The sequence below is a fragment of the Haliotis rufescens genome, unplaced genomic scaffold (assembly GCF_023055435.1).
Source record: "Haliotis rufescens isolate VD_foot unplaced genomic scaffold, xgHalRufe1.0.p SCAF_6, whole genome shotgun sequence".
NCBI classification, from domain to species: Eukaryota; Metazoa; Mollusca; class Gastropoda; order Lepetellida; family Haliotidae; genus Haliotis; species Haliotis rufescens.
Genome location: NW_025964334.1, coordinates 60,528,654 through 60,550,727, shown reverse-complemented (window position 1 = coordinate 60,550,727; position 22,074 = coordinate 60,528,654). Strand labels below are relative to the sequence as shown.

The following is a 22,074-nucleotide window of genomic DNA, read 5'->3' as shown; positions in this document are numbered from 1 at the left end:
TTCAGAACGTCATTACATCTGTAGACTTCAGGACGTCATTACATCTGTTGACTTCAGGATGTCATTACAACAGAGGATGAAGAACATAAGTTATAAAACAACACATGAAACGTATAAAAATCCATTGTTTATTTCCAGTGAATTGCATAAAGGACAAACAGCACAACTATTTGTACAGGGTGGTTGTTCAGACATCACTTCATGTTGTTACAGGCTTACAATTACTTCTATTCTTATACAAATATAAATCAGCAACTCACAAACTGATGCAAAAATATTAGCTGTATGGTGATAAAATATAAACCAAAACTATTTTATCTTTTGAAGTGATAGCAAACTTGAAGAAAAAAGAAGGTCAAGTACAGCAGTAGTTGTAGTAAAAATTTGCACTAACTCTTACACAGTGAAACCTTCTCAAAGCAAACTCTGTTTAATGTGACGATCTCACACAATGGCCTAATATGGGCACCCTACTTGCATACGTGTGACAAAATATGACAACGTTTCACTGTGTTCTACAAAGCGTGTCACGAACATGTGATTGTCAGAATCTGACCGAAACCAAGGACGCTAAGTTCATGACAAAGCTAAAAATGTTATGTATTCAGTGATGAAATACTATTTTATTTGAAAATTTAAAAAAATGATATTTTGCACAAGTGAAGAAGACGGTGGTTTTCAGTGTAATATCATGACGATCAATGCATCAATATCAATATCAAAACATAATAAACAGAACTTTATCTCATGGAGCAAACTGAAAAAGCTGACACGTTCATTTTGTCAGCAACACTCGCAGGTCACTGAAGATGAATAATTTCTTGTTTTGTTAAAAAAGACAAATTTCTCTTTTTTCTTCTAAGCCTTTCATCTGAAAATTTCCCATCTCCCTTTCACATGAAATCTTCTGCTGTGACTGTGCAACACTGAGAGAGAAAGCAGCTAACACAATGGGAACAATACACTACAACAAACTAAAAAACACCTAACTGCAAAAATATCCATTTTCAATAGTTTCAGAATTATTGCAGGTCAAGCAAAAACAATCTAAGCTGTCATTGTACATGTACAAATAGAGGCTAACCTGCACGTGTGCATGTGCGTGAGTTGGAGAGAGAGAGCCTGTGTTTGTATTTTCAGTGACACGCAAGTCGTGATCCCTATGATTCAGAAGTCTCCCATGTTATTCCAAGGGAACCCCATGCCAGACTCCTGAAGATTCACCCGGAGATCTGTTCCTCCGGGCTGCCATGTCACAGGGGACAGTAGCATGCTACACTATATTAGGCTAAAAAAATAATAGTCTTGGTTCTCAGGCACCGCCCGCATCATCATAAAGTCTGGCGCATGTTTTGTTTTATTTCCATTATTAAAAAATCCTAATACTTAAAATCAATGCTATCCAATATAGCACCCAGTTACTTCCCTTAATATGCGCACCGCTTTACTGCACATCGTGTGTTATGGTCATGGCGGCAATAGGAGCGGTTGTTTGTTGATATAGGGAGGCCCTTTCCCAGGTTGATGGTACACAACTGTTTATTTGGGCACCTACTAGTTTGAACAAGCCAAAGAAAACCACTGCCCGCATGCACTATATTTTCAAAAGTCATTGCCTGTGAACCAATTCTTTTCATTTTTTTAAGCCTTATTATGGTAATTAATTCCTAATGGATGGTAATGGCAATCACTTACTAACCTATTAAATATGTCGTACGCAAAATGTTTCTTGTTTGTTGTTCAACTTTTATGAAATATCAATTGGGATTGATTGGTGCTGATTTTCTTAACAGAGTTGGGTAAACAAAGTACCTGTCATTAGCGACTCAAGGGTGGGTAAGGCAGTATTATCGCAGTATCACTAGTTTGTGTGATACGTGTGGATTATGCATAATCAGTATGTATGCCACGTACGGCCTAGTTTGCGTCAAGGGACATCGCGTAAAAAAATGGGTTCTTTTCTAACAAATTTCGAATGGAGGTAGGGGTAATTCCACTTCAAAAACATTCTAGAAACTCTCATAAGAAAGTTAACGCGTATACTCATACTTAGATTTGCATAAGTAAACAGTTGACGGGTTGTAGATTAACTGATACCGCGATAATACAGAGCCTATGAAATACTATCCAGATGATCAGGACTTCACTGGATGTTCTTCACATATATCTGCTCTCTGTACACTACACGTCACACGACACGTCGCACGACAATATCAACATACATTTCCACATGACGTTCTTCCAGTCACCTCATCACTGATCTAGAGTTAGTACTTGAAAGTACTCGTTTAAGTAGTAACAAGCAGTATCATTTAATACAAACTTTGGCAAACAGATAACACCAGTTTTCTACAGTTGATTACAGGAGTGCTGTAAACCCACCATACACAACATGTTTGATACGAGAAGCATTCAGACAATATGGAAATACGAAATGTCAATTCATCTGCTGTCGCCACATGAGAATACCTGCTTTGTAATTATTACCTTTTTCGTTATAGCTCTTGTAGTCCCAAGACTATGATCACTAAACAGTGCAGACTATATTCACATAGTACAATTGTCAATGGTTCATATATTTTCAAACAGTTCAGCTGGAACAGCAATAATAACCTTAGACATAGCCAGTAAATGGCTTTGACAGGCCTCTCCACATAGAATGCAGACATGATGTACAAATATATACAAGACAAATGCATCAGGAAGATAGGGAGAGCTCTATACCAGGTAGATAGGGAGAGCTCTACACCAGGTAGATAGGGAGAGCTCTACACCAGGTAGATAGGGAGAGCTCTACATCAGGTAGATAGGGAGAGCTCTACACCAGGTAGATAGGAGAGCTCTACACCAGGTAGATAGGGAGAGCTCTACACCAGATAGATAGGGAGAGCTCTACACCAGATAGATAGGGAGAGCTCTACACCAGGTAGATAGGGAGAGCTCTACATCAGGTAGATAGGGAGAGCTCTGCACCAGGTAGATAGGAGAGCTCTACACCAGGTAGATAGGGAGAGCTCTACATCAGGTAGATAGGGAGAGCTCTGCACCAGGTAGATAGGGAGAGCTCTGCACCAGGTAGATAGGGAGAGCTCTGCACCAGGTAGATAGGGAGAGCTCTAAATCAGGTAGATAGGGAGAGCTCTACACCAGGTAGATAGGGAGAGCTCTACACCAGGTAGATAGGGAGAGCTCTACACCAGGTAGATAGGAGAGCTCTACACCAGGTAGATAGGGAGAGCTCTACACCAGGTAGATAGGGAGAGCTCTACACCAGGTAGATAGGGAGAGCGACCAGCCAGAGATCCAGGTAAAACACACAATTAAACAATCCAAGTAAAAAAAGATGCAGTATTTCAAACCAACAGAATCAAATCTCACTGGTTCAGTGAATGAGCAAATGCTATATGAATATAAGATCACTAAAATACATATTGCCATCGGTTGCCCCTCCCGGCTAAACTGTTCAACGTTTGTATACAAAATATGTTCTGGAATGATGATCGACATACGTATTGGAATGTTGTGTGAGGACACAAACATCTGCACAACAGTTGTTCCATCATCTTGAACAACAACACAACACAGCTCCCACAACACGGAATGCAACAAGGGGGATAACTCTAGATCTGGGACTCATTCTTGTAGCTGGCTAGCAACATGTTCAGCCTGTGTTGAATAACTACAAATAGTGCCACACACAATATTCTCCACTTCCTGCAGGCCTCACGTGAATCAAGGCAATCAGAACGCTGCAAATTACATGTTGATTCCAACAGAACTTCATAAACATATCGTGTACATTTCCTCCAACAGCTATATCTCGGGGTATCCATGGTTACCAGATTCCTGAGATCAGCAGACCATCACAGAACATAAGGCATCAATGTAAGAATGCACACACATGAGATACAACTTTTGAAGTTTGCATCCTGTTTTTGTTTTGTTTGAAAAATGGGCAAATTTGCGGAAACAAAATAATTTGCATTTCCCTGCTGGAGTCTGAGAAGCAAGGTGCTATATTTTCGTACCTCTACATTCAAACACAAGACATAATAGGAAATATCTGGCATAATGAATTATCTGAGTAAGATACACACTTCCATCACTGAAAGAACCGAATGATACACGTCTCATGGTGAAAGTACCGACAGCTATTTACTGACGCACACAGATGATACTCGTCTCATGGTAAAAGTACCGACAGCTATTTACTGACACACACAGATGATACTCGTCTCATGGTAAAAGTACCGACAGCTATTTACTGACGCACACAGATGATACTCGTCTCATGGTAAAAGTACCGACAGCTATTTACTGACACACACAGATGATACTCGTCTCATGGTGAAAGTACCGACAGCTATTTACTGACGCACACAGATGATACTCGTCTCATGGTAAAAGTACCGACAGCTATTTACTGACACACACAGATGATACACGTCTCATGGTGAAAGTACCGACAGCTATTTACTGACACACACAGATGATACTCGTCTCATGGTGAAAGTACCGACAGCTATTTACTGACGCACACAGATGATACTCGTCTCATGGTGAAAGTACCGACAGCTATTTACTGACACACACAGATAATACTCGTCTCATGGTGAAAGTACCGACAGCTATTTACTGACACACACAGATGAGAGTGGCTGTCAGGAGTGAGTGAGTTTGGTTAAACGCCGCTTTTAACAGTATTACAGTCATATCACAGCGTGTCAGCTTAATGTGGGAGGAAAGCCCGAAATGATGCAGGTCTCAGATGTTTACCACTTCGGTGAAACCCACAAGCATGGGTATGGTGCTGACAAACCTAGAAACATAATTGGGGCGAACCGGGATTCGAACCCATAATCATAGCATAGCGAATCACGGCACCTTAGACGACTGGGCCACCCATGCCCCCAAGCTGTCAGGACCAGGTTCCCCGAGTGGGTAACTTACCATCTCACCAGACTCATGGAGTAGCATGTTTTACTTTAGTGAGTGAGTGAGTGAGTGGAAACCTGATACAGGTATTAGACTCTGGGTAAAACCAACGAACACAAACAAACCTTGAACCATAACCAGGGCGGATCTAGGATTCAGTCACGGTCATTGGTGTCTGGCACTCCTAAGGGAGACAACTCTGCAGAGACAATGACAGTTGGCCCATGGTTCTCTAGATGGAGAATGTACTGAGTGGAATGCTTAAATCACAACTTCAGTGTCTTATACTATATGAAGAATGTAGTGAAGGGAATGTTCAAATCACAACTTCTTGTCTTATACTATATGAAGAATGTAGGGAAGGGAATGTTCAAATCACACCCTCTAGCAGCAGTAACCACAGCCCCTGCACTCCACACTTTCAAGCAGGAGCTGTCATAGCAACAGTAACCATGACAACACAATGCTACAACTCCTGCACTCCACACTTTCAAGCCATAGCAGCAGTTACCATGACAACGCCACAGCTCCCACACTATCAAGCAGGAGCTGTCATGGCAGCAGTAACCATGACAACACAACGCCACAGCTCCCACACTCCACACTATCAAGCAGGAGCTGTCATGGCAGCGGTAACCATGACAACACAATGCCACAGCTTCTACACTCCACACTTTTAAGCCATAGCATCAGTTACCATGACAATGCCACTGCTTCCACACTTTCAAGCAAGAGTTGCCATAACAACAGATACCATGATAATACACACCCAGAAAATGATCAATCTCTAAGCTCATTAACCGATTCAGGAAAATCTGTGCAACTTAGACAAACTAATATTGTTTTTATATTAACTTTCCCCTATCAATTCCAATAATAACTCAATACAATATTATGTCTTTACTTGTATGATGTGTCTTAATATTTCCATAGAAAATTAAAATTTTATTCAACTGATCTATATAAATAAATAAATACTTGTACACATCAAGGCTAAAAGATACCGGACGTGAGCCCAAGTACTTGGGACAGTCTACAACAGCTGTTGACCAAGGTCCAGTGGGCTGTACAGTAACGAAACCTGTGTTAAAAAATATTTTCATTTCTAAGGCATTGAACAAAAAACAGTTCCAATAACAAAATCCACTTTAACACGGAACAAAAGAATATCCCTAGAGATTTTGATTAAATCAAGACTGCTCCTGTCTATACGTTGTGTTCAGGTCTGACAGAAGCTGGCCATGCTCACAACCCAGTAAACTTTGAAATCAAACTAACCATTGAGAGATCTGTGTACACACAATGCCTCTTTCCTACAATCTCAGCTGACATTACTTGAATTTTGTTTTCTTTAATTTCTTGATGGAGAATTGCTGACTGCTGCCAAATGTGATCACAAGTTCAAGTCATCATCCTCGTCGTGGTACTCCACCTGCCGGTCGCGCTTGAAGGGAGCACCTGGCTTCTTCTTGACGCGATGTCGCAGTCCCAGGCAGGTGAAGAGGACTCCCAGAACCAGTCCAAGCAACAGACAGCCGATGGCCGCCCCAGCCACCACATCTGAAACATCAAACAGAACTTACAGATGGGGTGCACACTGGGGGTACACTAGTATGGTATTATACTCATGCTACACTTGCTGGTATTATACTCAAGCTATGCTTGCTGGTATTATACTCATGCTACACTTGCTGGTCTTATACTAAAGCTACACTTGCTGGTATTATACTTATGCTACACTTGCTAGTATTATACTCATGCTACACTTGCTGGTATTATACTCATGCTACACTTGCTGGTATTATACTCATGCTACACTTGCTGGTATCATACTCAAGCTACACCTACCAACATGGTATTTAACTCAAGCTACACTTGCTGGTATTATACTCAAGCTACGCTTACTGGTATTATACTCATGCTACACTTGCTGGTATTATACTAATGCTACACTTGCTGGTATTATACTCATGCTACACTTGCTGGTATTATACTCATGCTACACTTGCTGGTATTATACTCAAGCTACGCTTGCTGGTATTATACTCAAGCTATGCTTGCTGGTATTATACTCATGCTACACTTGCTGGTATTATACTCATGCTACACTTGCTGGTATCATACTCAAGCTACACCTACCAACATGGTATTTAACTCAAGCTACACTTGCTGGTATTATACTCATGCTACGCTTGCTGGTATTATACTCAAGCTACGCTTGCTAGTATTATACTCAAGCTACGCTTGCTGGTATTATACTCATGCTACACTTGCTGGTATTATACTCAAGCTACGCTTGCTGGTATTATACTCAAGCTATGCTTGCTGGTATTATACTCAAGCTATGCTTGCTTGTATTATACTCAAGCTATGCTTGCTGGTATTATACTCAAGCTATGCTTGCTGGTATTATACTCAAGCTACACCTACCAGCATAGTATTAAACTCAAGCTACACCTACCAGCATGGTATTAAACTCAAGCTACACCTACCAGCATGGTATTAAACTCAAGCTACACCTACCAGTATGGTATTAGACTCAAGCTACACCTACCAGCATGGTATTAAACTCAAGCTACACCTACCAGCATGGTATTAAACTCAAGCTACACCTACCAGCATGGTATTAGACTCAAGATACACCTACCAGCATGGTATTAAACTCAAGATACACCTACCAGCATGGTATTAGACTCAAGCTACACCTACCAGCATGGTATTAAACTCAAGATACACCTACCAGCATGGTATTAAACTCAAGCTACACCTACCAGCATGGTATTTAACTCAAGCTACACTTGCTGGTATTATACTCAAGCTACGCTTGCTGGTATTATACTCAAGCTACACTTGCTGGTATTATACTCATGCTACACTTGCTGGTATTATACTCAAGCTACGCTTGATGGTATTATACTCAAGCTATGCTTGCTGGTATTATACTCAAGCTATGCTTGCTGGTATTATACTCAAGCTACACCTACCAGCATAGTATTAAACTCAAGCTACACCTACCAGCATGGTATTAAACTCAAGCTACACCTACCAGCATGGTATTATACTCAAGCTACACCTACCAGCATGGTATTAAACTCAAGCTACACTTACCAGCATGGTATTAAACTCAAGCTACACCTACCAGCATGGTATTAGACTCAAGCTACACTTACCAGCATGGTATTAAACTCAAACTACACCTACCAGCATGGTATTAAACTCAAGCTACACCTACCAGCATGGTATTAAACTGAAGCTACACCTACCAGCATGGTATTAAACTCAAGCTACACCTACCAGCATGGTATTAGAATCAAGCTACACCTACCAGCATGGTATTAAACTCAAGCTACACCTACCAGCATGGTATTAGACTCAAGCTACACCTACCAGCATGGTATTAAACTCAAGCTACACCTACCAGCATGGTATTAAACTCAAGCTACACCTACCAGCATGGTAATAAACTCAAGCTACACCTACCAGCATGGTACTTGACTGGCGGGGGTTGTTTTACTGTTGTTTGCAGGATTCCGTGGAGGACCCAGTCCCACATGCCCCCCGTGAAGCCCGTGTTGGCTGGCGTGTTGGACTTGGACAGATCTTCAGCGAAGTAAATAGCAATCCCTGAAACATATGAGTTTGTGTGACCTGATCACAGGTGTATGCAAACAGACTAAAGACTACAGGTATATCTGAACAGACTAAAGACTATAGGTGTATGTGTTATAGACTGAAGACTATAGGTGTATCTGAACAGACTAAAGACTATAGGTGTATGTGTTACAGACTAAAGACTATAGGTGTATGTGTTACAGACTAAAGACTATAGGTGCATGTGTTACAGACTAAAGACTATAGGTGTATGTGTTACAGACTAAAGACTATAGGTGTATGTGTTACAGACTAAAGACTATAGTTGTATGTGTTACAGACTAAAGACTATAGGTGTATGTCTTGAAGACTGAAGACTACAGGTGTATCTGAACAGACTGAAGACTATAGGTGTATGTGTTACAGACTAAAGACTATAGGTGTATCTGAACAGACTGAAGACTATAGGTGTATGTGTTACAGACTAAAGACTACAGGTGTATCTGAACAGACTGAAGACTATAGGTGTATGTGTTACAGACTAAAGACTACAGGTGTATGTGTTACAGACTAAAGACTACAGGTGTATGTGTGACAGACTGAAGACTATAGGTGTATGTGTTACAGACTAAAGACTATAGGTGTATGTGTTACAGACTAAAGACTACAGGTGTATGTGTTACAGACTGAAGACTACAGGTGTATGTGTTACAGACTAAAGACTACAGGTGTATGTGTTACAGACTAAAGACTATAGGTGTATGTGTTACAGACTAAAGACTACAGGTGTATCTGAACAGACTGAAGACTATAGGTGTATGTGTTACAGACTAAAGACTACAGGTGTATGTGTTACAGACTTAAGACTACAGGTGTATGTGTGACAGACTGAAGACTATAGGTGTATGTGTTACAGACTAAAGACTATAGGTGTATGTGTTACAGACTAAAGACTACAGGTGTATGTGTTACAGACTGAAGACTATAGGAGTATGTGTTACAGACTAAAGACTATAGGTGTACGTGTTACAGACTGAAGACTACAGGTGTATTTGTTACAGACTAAAGACTACAGGTGTATCTGAACAAACTGTATGTTTACCTTTGAGGCCAAAATCATGGGCATACTGATACTTGAGCCGGAGACTGTGGATGTTCTCGTACCAGTACTGGTGACAGTTGGACATGTTAGACGTCTGAAACACACAACTACAGATACAGACACGATAAACCACGTAGTACATTACAGACACGATAAACCACGTAGTACATTACAGACACGATAAACCACGTAGTACATTACACACACGATAAACCATGTAGTACATTACAGACACGATAAACCACGTAGTACATTACACACACGATAAACCACGTAGTACATTACAGACACGATAAACCACGTAGTACATTACACACACGATAAACCATGTAGTACATTACAGACATGATAAACCACGTAGTACATTACACACACGATAAACCATGTAGTACATTACACACACGATAAACCACGTAGTACATTACAGACACGATAAACCACGTAGTACATTACACACACGATAAACCACGTAGTACATTACACACACGATAAACCACGTAGTACATTACAGACACGATAAACCACGTAGTACATTACAGACACGATAAACCACGTAGTACATTACACACACGATAAACCACGTAGTACATTACAGACATGATAAACCATGTAGTACATTACAGACATGATAAACCATGTAGTACATTACAGACATGATAAACCATGTAGTACATTACAGACACGATAAACCACGTAGTACATTACAGACATGATAAACCACGTAGTACATTACAGACATGATAAACCATGTAGTACATTACAGACATGATAAACCACGTAGTACATTACAGACACGATAAACCACGTAGTACATTACACACACGGTAAACCATGTAGTACTTTACACACACGATAAACTGGGTGTACTTACACAATGGTCAAACATGGGCGTCCATGGTGAACTTACACAATGGTCAAACATGGGTGTCCATGGTGAACCCACACAATGGTCAAACATGGGCGTCCATGGGTGTACTTACACAATGGTCAAACATGGGTGTCCATGGGTGTACTTACACAATGGTCAAACATGGGCGTCCATGGTGAACTTACACACTGGTCAAACATGGGCGTCCATGGTGAAGTTACACAATGGTCAAACATGGGCGTCCATGGTGAAGTTACACAATGGTCAAACATGGGCGTCCATGGGTGTACTTACACAATGGTCAAACATGGGCGTCCATGGTGAACTGACACAATGGTCAAACATGGCTGTCCATGGGTGTACTTACACAATGGTCAAACATGGGCGTCCATGGTGAACTTACACAATGGTCAAACATGGGTGTCCATGGGTGTACTTACACAATGGTCAAACATGGGCGTCCATGGTGAACTGACACAATGGTCAAACATGGGCATCCATGGGTGTACTTACACAATGGTCAAACATGGGCGTCCATGGTGAACTTACACAATGGTCAAACATGGGCGTCCATGGTGAACTTACACAATGGTCAAACATGGGCGTCCATGGGTGTACTTACACAATGGTCAAACATGGGCGTCCATGGTGAACTTACACAATGGTCAAACATAGGCGTCCAAGGGTGTACTTACACAATGGTCAAACATGGGCGTCCAAGGGTGTACTTACACAATGGTCAAACATGGGAGCCTTGTAGGCCTTGTTCCAGTAGGCTGTGGTCAGTTGGTCCTGATGCTTGTCCAGGAGTTCTCCAACTGATATCATTTCTCGGGACCCGGCAACGTCGCAGTGGCTTGTGTTGGACCCCTCGCTCTTGACTTCCTTCAGGGTGCACTTACTTAAATCCATACGCTGGCAACAAATCAGTGAGTGAGTGGGTGAGTGAGTGAGTGAGTGAGTGAGTGAGTGAGTGAGTGAGTGAGTGAGTGAGTGAGTGAGTGAGTGAGTGAGTGAGTGAGTGAGTGAGTGAGTGAGTTTGGGTTACAGAGAAGAACAGTCTGGCCTGCTGTCATCTGGTTATGTTGTCATTTCATGGTGCCGGCTAGTCCGGTTATCATTGAGATATATCATCACTTACTTATGTAGACAAGTCTTCTCATCATCTAGTTGATGTTAGTTTGTCGTTTAACACGACACTTAGCAATATTCCTATAGTAGTAAATAATCGAGTCTAGGCCAGACAATCCAGTGATTGACATCATGAGCATCGATCCATGCAATTGGGAAATGATGACATGCATTACAAAGTCAGCGAGCCTGACTTCCCAACCCTGTTAGTCGCCATATAGGACAAGCACAGTCGCCTCTTACAAAAGGCATGGGTTGCTGAAAACCTTTTCTATCCCGAATCTTCATGGGTCGCATCATCCAGTCATCTCCAAGGCATCATCAGTTATCATCCATCTTCATCAGCAATCGTCGTGTCGTCAGTAATCATCGTCGTATCATCATCAGTCATCATCTTATCATCATGATGTCATCATCAGTCATCGTTTTGTCCTCATCAGTCATCGTCATCATGTCATCATCAATCATTGTTGTATCACCATCAGTCACCATCGTGTCATCTGTCATCATCAGTAGCCGTCGTATCATCATCAGTCAAAAATGTGTCATCATCAGTAAATGTCGGGTCATCATCAATCATCTTTGTATCGTCATCATCAGTCATCGTCATATTATCATCCAGTTATCAGTCATTAGTATGTCAACATCAAGTCATTGTTAGTCTTCATCAGTCATCACCATGTCATCATCAGTCATCATCCGATAATCATGATCCAATCATCATCGTGCCACCATCAGTCATCGTCAGTCATCATCCGTTCATCATCAGTCATCAGTCATCGTCGTGTCATCATCAGTCATCATCTAGGGATGTCATCATCTAGTCATGCAAGTCCGAGCCAGCAACACACACACCAATGGATGACAGGACATGCTAGTATTACAACAACTGTGGGTCTACTCACAAATGTGAAGTCTTTACAGTTGTACTTGTAGCCATGCCAGGGGATGCCAAGGATCACTCGCTCCTCGTTGATCCCGAAGGATGCATATTCATCCACACCTGGTCAAGCAGAAACACCAAATGGGAGGCAAGACAACAAAGTATGAATGTGCGGAGAACTGTAACTACTGGGTCATAGACCCCCCTTCTCATAGGAGTAGACATTGGGTTGTCACCATGTGGAGACGGTGGCTCCAGCTTCACACAGCCCTCCCTGCCTCTAACAAGCACCTGCACTCACCCAGACTGATCATGGTGGAGACAGTGGCTCCAGTTTCACAAAGCCCTCCCTGCCTCTAACAAGCACCTGCACTCACCCAGACTGATCATGGTGAAGACAGTGGCTCCAGCTTCACACAGCCCTCCCTGCCTCTAACAAGCACCTGCACTCACCCAGACTGATCATGGTGGAGACAGTGGCTCCAGCTTCATACAGCCCTCCCTGCCTCTAACAAGCACCTGCACTCACCCAGACTGATCACGGTGGAGATAGTGGCTCCAGCTTCACACAGCCTTCCCTGCCTCTAACAAGCACCTGCACTCACCCAGACTGATCACGGTGGAGACAGTGGCTCCAGCTTCACACAGCCCTCCCTGCCTCTAACAAGCACCTGCACTCACCCAGACTGATCATGGTGAAGACAGTGGCTCCAGCTTCACACAGCCCTCCCTGCCTCTAACAAGCACCTGCACTCACCCAGACTGATCATGGTGGAGACAGTGGCTCCAGCTTCATACAGCCCTCCCTGCCTCTAACAAGCACCTGCACTCACCCAGACTGATCATGGTGGAGATAGTGGCTCCAGCTTCACACAGCCTTCCCTGCCTCTAACAAGCACCTGCACTCACCCAGACTGATCACGGTGGAGACAGTGGCTCCAGCTTCACACAGCCCTCCCTGCCTCTAACAAGCACCTGCACTCACCCAGACTGATCATGGTGGAGACAGTGGCTCCAGCTTCACACAGCCCTCCCTGCCTCTAACAAGCACCTGCACTCACCCAGACTGATCATGGTGGAGACAGTGGCTCCAGCTTCACACAGCCCTCCCTGCCTCTAACAAGCACCTGCACTCACCCAGACTGATCATGGTGGAGACAGTGGCTCCAGCTTCACACAGCCCTCCCTGCCTCTAACAAGCACCTGCACTCACCTAGACTGATCACGGTGGAGACAGTGGCTCCAGCTTCACACAGCCCTCCCTGCCTCTAACAAGCACCTGCACTCACCCAGACTGATCATGGTGAAAGGCACAGTGGCCCTAGCCTGACACCCGCTTCCTTCATGCTGGTACTCAAAGCTGCTGGGGTCAATCATGATCCAGTCACAGGCGTGATACAGGGTGTCCTGAGTGATGGTGCAGTCACCACCATAGCAAGCCGGCTTCCAAGGCACCACACACACCATCTGCAACGACAACATTAACAATAATGAAAATTCAGTACAGATCAACACACCTGAACACCAAGGCTGTTATGATTCACTCGCGTATCCGATGAATTGAACCATATCCATTCATGAACTGAATTCATTTTTCTAGGTCACTAGAATTGAATAGCTTTTAATATGGAGTTATGTGCATTTATATACCTTGTCCCTTAAAATATCCCTAAAAATATATTACACGCATAGCTTTCTTCAAAGACAACACTCTTATATATTTCATTTGACTAGTACCTGGATAAGTGCAGTATATAAAATGTATAATAAATAAATAATTAACAAACTATGTCAAATAATTTATGTTATTGTTTCACTGAATATAATAAATAATACATCAACTGCTGACTTGTTATTGTAATCGTGAATAAATATTCGCATTTGTTACCCTATATTCATGATACGAGTTATATTCGTCTAACTCATTGTACCTAAACTACTGATCATCACATAGTTAGGTAGGTTCCTAGACAGACAGTGTACCCACCTCAATAGGATGTCCATAATGTATCTTTGGAGTTAGCGCTGACTTGAGCGCAAGGAGGATTTTGTTCACTTTCTGCACTATGGAAGCATCCTTAGTTTTGAGGACGTTCATGAGTTTGACTGAGACAAAGTCGGCGTGTGAGGAGTTCCTGCGGCTGACAATGCTGTCGACCCACGTGGTGGAGCTGGAGTTGGAGTTGGCAGCCTTGTAGTCCAGATGGACTGAAACACAACCGTCAGTGAGACAGGGTCCTCATGCACTCATTTAGCTGTACAAGCCAGGAACAGCCAAACTGCAGCCTCAACAATCTGTTGCAACGATCAACCACACACATCCACTCCTACCTTCAATCTCACCCGGTAACTACACTTAGCCATCTCACCTGACAACCACACTTAGCCATCTCACCCGACAACCACACTAAACCGTCTCACCCGACAACCACACTTAACCATCTCACCTGTCAACCACACTAAACCGTCTCACCCGACAACCTCACTTAACCATCTCACCTGTCAACCACACTAAACCGTCTCACCCGACAACCACACTTAACCATCTCACCTGTCAACCACACTAAACCGTCTCACCCGACAACCTCACTTAGTCATCTCACCAGACAACCATGCTTAGCCACCTCACCAGGCAACCATGCTGAGCCACTTCACCAGACAACCACAATAAGCCATAGCAGAAAGACTCTGCAATGTTATGGGTTATTATAAAAAAAATAATTCAACTCCAAACAATCATATCAAGAAACACATCACAGATCTTCTAACATGTTTGCAGGCGATTTACTTCATGAACATAAAATGAAAACTAGGAGAATATCTCCCGGTCTCCCAACACCCCATCTTCCTGAGGCAAGAGAGTTAGCTGACTATAAAAGTCCAGTTTCCACCCTGCCGAACTAAGCTGGTATTTTGGAGTTAAGTTTTGGCTGGACTAATGAGTCTATGCATAGTCCAATCAAAATCACACAACAAATTCGAAATCCGGTTCGTAATCCGTTGTACAGATTTCGGTCGTTGTCAACAGATATTTTCCAAATCTTTTATTGTTTTTAATCAAGGTGCTCACGTGAGTTGATGCACTTGGTGCTGTAAGATCCGTTTTATCACAATATAGATCTTGATAATTGATCAAATCGTCTTGACTTGACGCCAACATTTTGTCTGAAGCAAATGCAAGTGATACGAGAGATGGAATCTGATTGGTCCATTCATAATAGATACGATCGAGCCCAGAAATTCCAGCCTAGTTCAGCAAGGGTGGAAACTGGACTTTTAGAGTCAGTTATCTCCCTTTGCCTCAGGAAGATGCTGACAACCAGGAGCAGTGCCTGCACTAGTTACCCATGAAGCCGTATTTCTTGTGCATCTGATGAGCAAAGCACATGACGTCTGTGTTGAGGTTGGTCTCCGTGGCGATGACGGAAGTCAAGGAATCCCATTCCCAACTCCTGTAGTCTGCCGTACCATTTGTCACAATAAATACCTGTGAACAGTAAACAGCCAGGGATGTAGCTAGGCTTCTTAACTGTTTGTTTATTTGTTTGTTGTTTAACGCCGCACTCAGAAATATTCCAGCCATATGATGGCTGTCTGTAAAGAATCGAGTCTAGACCAGACAATCCAGTGACTGACATCATGTGCATCGATCCACACAACTGGGATACTATGACATGCATCAACCAAGTCAGCGAGGCTGACCACCCGATCCTGTTAGTTGCCTTTTACGACAAGCATAGTCGCCTTTTACGGCAAGTATGGGTTGCTGAAGACCTATTCTACCCCAGGTCTCCATGGGTTGCTTCTTAATTGAGTGCTCCTGGCAGGCAAATTTGGAAAGTCATTATGTTGTCCAAAATTGGGATTTTTTAAAAGTTTAAAATGGTTAACTGAGATCCCCAACAGCAGTTGTTTTGAAGTTCGTATACAACCTCTGTTTGTATGCATGTCCATGAAAGGCATTTTTGTTTTTGCCTGCAAGGTTTTTCCATACACCCAGGTTATACTTTGTTTATACAGTTTTCTGTCTGCTAGTTCTTTTCCAGGTCAAGCTTCTACCCACAATAACAATGCTTGTTTCTCAATTATCGTCTTAGGCTGGCAAGACCTAAATTTCCCATCAACCCTAGCGGCAAGGTAAAAACTTAACTTAATATTTTCCCTTAAATTTTATAACTTATCTAATTTGCATGTGCCTCACTATTCAATATCTGACCTGGTCAACGCGATTTGGGTTACACAACTTTTAATTCTCACCTTCAGACGTAAACTTCAAATCTCTGCGTGTACAATTCTATCATATATATTACATTTCATGCCTCGTCTTTACCAGTTGCCTCCACACCTACTTACAGATGTACGGAACACTATTATTTAAAAGATATTTTCTATATGAGTAGGTTTCATTCTCGCTTAATATCTTATCAAATATTACTTGTGCCATACAGTGTTTGGTTACTTGCTTGTTTAATTTAATGCTTGGGGTTTAATTTGTTCAAGTATACACTTTCTTACTGTGTAACCTTATGTGCCAAATATTGTACCTTGTCTGCATCTTTTACCTACTTCGGCCAAATAAATCTAGTCATTTTGGTCCTGTTGTGGTTCTTAATTTGAGAATATTATTAAACCATGCAGAATTTGAAACATGAGTCATATATCACAACTGAACTGGAATTATCTCAATCCTCCACATGTTGAATCTTGGCATTATTTTAAACATTATGGCCTAAGTCAGCTGACATATATAATGTGGCAGGGAGTACAGCACATAATATATCATCCCACTGTCAGTGAATAAAGAGAGTTGATAATTCCTGTTATTGTCCTAAACATGCTGAGCCATGGTATAATCAGGAACATGTTCTAGAGTGAGTGAGTTTGATTTTACACTGCAACATTCTAGCATTATCATGGCGGGGGAAACCATAAATGGGCTTCACACATCGTACCCATGTCAGAAATCAAACCTCAGTCTTCGGCGTGACGAGTGAACGCTTTAACCACTTTACTACCTGACCGCCCTGACACATTCTAGAGGAAGTAGAAACAGTTTGTGAAAGTCTTATGGATGATGATGCGAAGGACAGCATCAACAAAATCTGCATTGACAACATCAACATCAACGTGTAGGCGGGGCAGGATGAGCAATAACAAGATGGTTTTGTCATCACAACTGTGAGTCAGCATGACAGCATATTTAACAAGGGGGTTGGAAACAATATGCATAACTTTCACTTTATTCATTGATTATTTTGTGGGCTGAAAAGTATTATTTGTTTAAAATATATTCAATATCTTTCCATCAATATTTTTTGGCCCCAAGTGCACCTGATGTACAAGTGAAGGAGGTTGTATCAAACAAGGGCAGGTAACTCTAGCCACATTCTCATCACTGGAATGTGGTCATCCCTAGTGTCCAGTTCATCATCATATAGAGTAACATTTTAGGACAGAATTCTAGAATTATAATCTCCATATACTCATACTGAGCTCATGGAAACATAAATCAAAATGAAGACAACCATGTTATATTTTACAACGTTCCTAAAGATGAATACCGATAAATAAAACCCAGATAAATAGATTGACTAAACATCAACATGATCAACAAAATTAGATATTACTGACATCAATGAAAAAAATATGACAGAGTACGTGGTTTCGTTATGACTTATCCATATTTAATCGCTTTAGAGTGTAGTATATTGTTATAAGAGCTGAAGCAAGTCTAGAGGCGACTTCACTTCCGCGTTTTGTTTTACGAATGTACAACAATCAGACACCCCTATAACTATGACTGAACTGCAGAGCCGAAATGATGCGACCAGTACCTCTTTATCCGTGGACTTCATTCTGTTCGGACGAACACACCCATCCTTCGTCTTGCATGGACATACCACCTTGCCTGCAGACGAGACGGAGAGAGCCGACATAGCAATCACCAACAGGTAAGCGCAGGTGTGCACTGAGGTCAACGCCATATTCACTCTGTGTCAACGACAGTGATGAAAAATGTAAATATGGAAAAAGTTTATGGTGAATGTACCACGGGGTGCGCAGTGGATCTCGGCAATCACTTCAAACGACGGACCTGTTCTCGATGTCCAGAGGCATGTCAGCCGCCATTACGTGTGTGCGTATACTAGTTCCCCAGCAACAGGTTCTACACCGCAACTGCGCAACGACCAACAGAATGACGACTTAGAGAATATTTCTGAATTGTGGCGCGCAGAAATCTCATCTTGTATTTCTGAGCATGAACGCTTTAATTTCTTCAGTAAATATTAAAGTAGTCAAATACATAGATATTGAACATATAACAAAGCAGCAGCGAATTTATACCACATTTTTATGATAAATTAATAATCCTTAATACATTTATTGATATGTAATATCATATATAGATTGTTACTTTATTTTTACATGTTTCTTTAAAGATTTTGATACAATCCTGGAACAAGAAAGCAGAAGTGAGGCTTGTTGACGTCCCCTGTGAATCGAAACAAGGTGACCATTGATCTCCCGGGACATGTAGACGAGTGCACAGGTAGCTAGGACCGGACCTCGAGGGGCTTGCAGCAAGACAAAACACATCACATCGGCCGTTGGTTTCGAGGCTGTTAATACATGTGTAGTTGGTGGCGTTACAGCCTGCGGTGGGTGTTCTTGGGGGATGTTGTTGAGGGGATACAACATACGAGTATAGATCTGGCATTTACAACAACTGAAAAATTAAGATGAAAACACATGTAGGTATGTGTTTACAGCCATGTCAAACCAATGTAAAAAGTCAGTCAGTGCGTGAAACGGCTGAATTTTTCAATAAGACTATTTACAAAACGCCTTAATATTTTCAGTTATTTTACAAATTGAGTAGAAAAACTACTCTTTTCCTTTAGTATGATAACGATTTCCAGACTTATGTATGTTTAATTTTATCAACCAGTGAAAATAATAGGTAAACGTAAGTCAGTGCATATTATTTCATTTTTTTTGGCTTCTATTCCTAGCGTAATAAGTCTGTTGTGTTGTTTTTAAGCCATTTTAACTTCTTAATAATATTCAGTAAATCTGTTGTTGGGTGCACGTACGTACTCACATGCGTGATGAACTGACATTTCATAAAGATTTCCTTGTGTAAAACAAATGGCTGCCCTTATTGATAACAAGACCCCCTCTCTCTCTCTCTCTCTCGAGAAACACACACACACACACACACATATGTGTGTGTGTGTGTGTGTGTGTGTGTGTAAGCAGAGTTAAAGTCCCTCATTTGTACTGCGTTGCAACACTGAGTGACTGACGCCCGTGCAGGGAGTCGTGTTCCTTGAGGGGGTACGGGTGGCCCAGTCGTCTAAGTCGTCGTTGTGCAGAGTTGCGTCCCTTGGGCATGCCAGAAACCTTTGATTGTGGGTTCGAATCCCGGTTCGCCCCGATTATGTTTCTAGGTTTGTCAGCACCATACCCATGCTTCACCGAAGTGGTAAACGTCTGAGACCTGCATCACTTCGGGCTGACCTCCCACATTAAGCTGACACGCCGTGATAGAACTGGAATGATGTTGCGTTAAACCCAACTCACTCACTTATGTTCCTTGATAGCATGCTGACACACGCCAATGGAAGAGTTGCAGGGTCATTCTGAAGTACATATTACACGTTCACTACACACGTCATGAGCTGGGAAGCCTGCGTTTGATCATTTGTACTTCTCCATGTGGATTAAATACTAAACCGTGCAACACGGCGTGAATAACGCCAAAAGTATGTCGAGGCCGTGCCAGTCAGTATTTGGATATCAGTTACGGTGAATAACTGTATAACCTCGTTATAACGCTGCTTTTCTGAAAGTGTATCGCGTAGTAATTCAAGACTATGAATTTAATTCATGAACCGGGCCTTATCACCAGCTCTGCTGATAATTAGTAATCTAATATATTCTCCATCTTTGTGTTAATAGTGGGCACTTCCTCTCCCTAAAAGATGTCTAATTGGTAACGACGTTGTAAAAAGTATTTAATCCTTGTGCCATGATGTATACGCGTTTTGATGCCTAATTATGTATCCTAAACCTGTTTGGAATTGTTTAGAATGACAATGCATGGTATTTATTTAACGAAGCAAAATGATACAATATTCAGATAATCAAAGACTATAGACCTAGGGGTAAGCAAGAGACAACAAGATAACACGTGTTAACGAAGCCCGTCTGCAAACTAGGTGCTAGTTCGTTAATAGGGCTAACAACTGCATAATTCCAACAGAGATTAGAAAGTTAGCAGCTGTGATCGTGTGTTTAATGAAGGAGCCGCAGCCTCTGTATGCCTAGATCTTTGTTTATTGAATAACCACATTGACCCACGTTCAGTGATGTAGCTAATGAAGATATTGAGGCCACATGACCGCCCATGGCCTGGCATTCGTCACCACTCGCCCCTTTCCGTCGCTATTCGGCTTGTCCCGGAATAACACGAGTTGGTCACGAATGATGGCTTAGAGGAAATGTCCGGCTGCTATCCAGGGTTTTGTCATGCCTGTGTTTATTCATAATACTGGGAGGTTTTGTCCTTAAGAAATATATATGAAGATATATGCTGCCTTTTCTTGATGCGCCTTTAATGATGCGATTCGACAAACAGATGTATGACGTGTGATACATGACAAAACAGATGTGTTAGGACCTGATGCACACTTGCTGCATTGTGGGATACAAATAAACCCAGGTCATAGTACATTTGTTGTTCTGTATACACTAGAACATAAATATAAAGAACTCTAAAGGACCGGAGAAATCAGTTCGTTATATCCGTTGTTCGTTATATACGTTTACGCTCGGAAACGTCCGCCATCTTGGCTAAACCAAAACAAAATACACCTACACGTTTATACACGTTTCCCCCCCGCATCTACCGGTGATTCATTTAAAAGTTACCCAATGATACAACTTCAAAATATTTTGATGCAATAGTCGGAAGAAATTGTAGCTGAAATTATGACTTTATCAGAATAATAAATTCCAATATCGTGTTATTTTAGTTACAGCTTTATATATATATTCAATCAAAATTGTAAGAAGCATAAGCGTAGCACTTTGGAACAGGTGATTGCTTTTGCCGGATAGTTTTACGTATGGAACAATTTGTCCAGTCACCGTAGGGACTTCCCGCTTATGTATCCACGTCACACACACAAAGGACATGTACACATACTTGAATATTATCAATATCATATGAATGTTACTGAGCAGTTACTGAGAGATTTTATATTTACGCCTACTAATGTATTTTATTTGTTTCAATGGTTTAAAATCCGGCTTTTGGTCCTGTGTGAACGGGCCGCCAGTTGTGTGGCTTGCATATGGATATGTGCTTAGAATTCCCCGGACAGCTCTCATGACTTGGACGCATGATCACGCATGCCACTAGCACTGGAGCGGTCAGCCAGGTGACCTTGATTACCTGTCGCGGGACCCGTGAAGATTCCGGGATAGAATAGGTCTTCAGCAACCCATGCTTGCCGTAAAAGGTGACTATGCTTGTCGTAAAAGGCGACTGACGGGATC

The 22,074-nt window shown here is 42.0% G+C and overlaps 1 protein-coding gene across 1 annotated transcript; it reads right to left on the bottom strand.

The window, feature by feature from the left end:
• Positions 1-114: 114 nt before the first annotated feature.
• Positions 115-18,671, bottom strand: LOC124121706 (di-N-acetylchitobiase-like). Its single transcript, XM_046484758.2, has 9 exons — positions 18,345-18,671; positions 15,856-15,997; positions 14,498-14,718; positions 13,800-13,977; positions 12,533-12,630; positions 11,229-11,411; positions 9,629-9,722; positions 8,416-8,559; positions 115-6,495 (listed from the first exon to the last, which is right to left on the bottom strand). Exons 1-9 carry the CDS (start codon positions 18,492-18,494, stop codon positions 6,329-6,331), a joined length of 1,377 nt encoding a protein of 458 aa, XP_046340714.2. The 5' UTR covers positions 18,495-18,671; the 3' UTR covers positions 115-6,328.
• Positions 18,672-22,074: the final 3,403 nt, after the last annotated feature.

What these genes read in the sequence shown, in the direction of transcription:
- LOC124121706 (XM_046484758.2), bottom strand. Translation starts at nt 18,494, where the DNA reads ATGGCGTTGACCTCAGTGCACACCTGCGCTTACCTGTTGGTGATTGCT. An exon ending in TTTCACCATGATCAGTCTGG is followed by an intron (nt 12,631 to 13,799) that starts GTGAGTGCAGGT and finishes CTGCTTGACCAG; the next exon opens with GTGTGGATGAATATGCATCC. An exon ending in CCATGATTTTGGCCTCAAAG is followed by an intron (nt 8,560 to 9,628) that starts GTAAACATACAG and finishes CATATGTTTCAG; the next exon opens with GGATTGCTATTTACTTCGCT.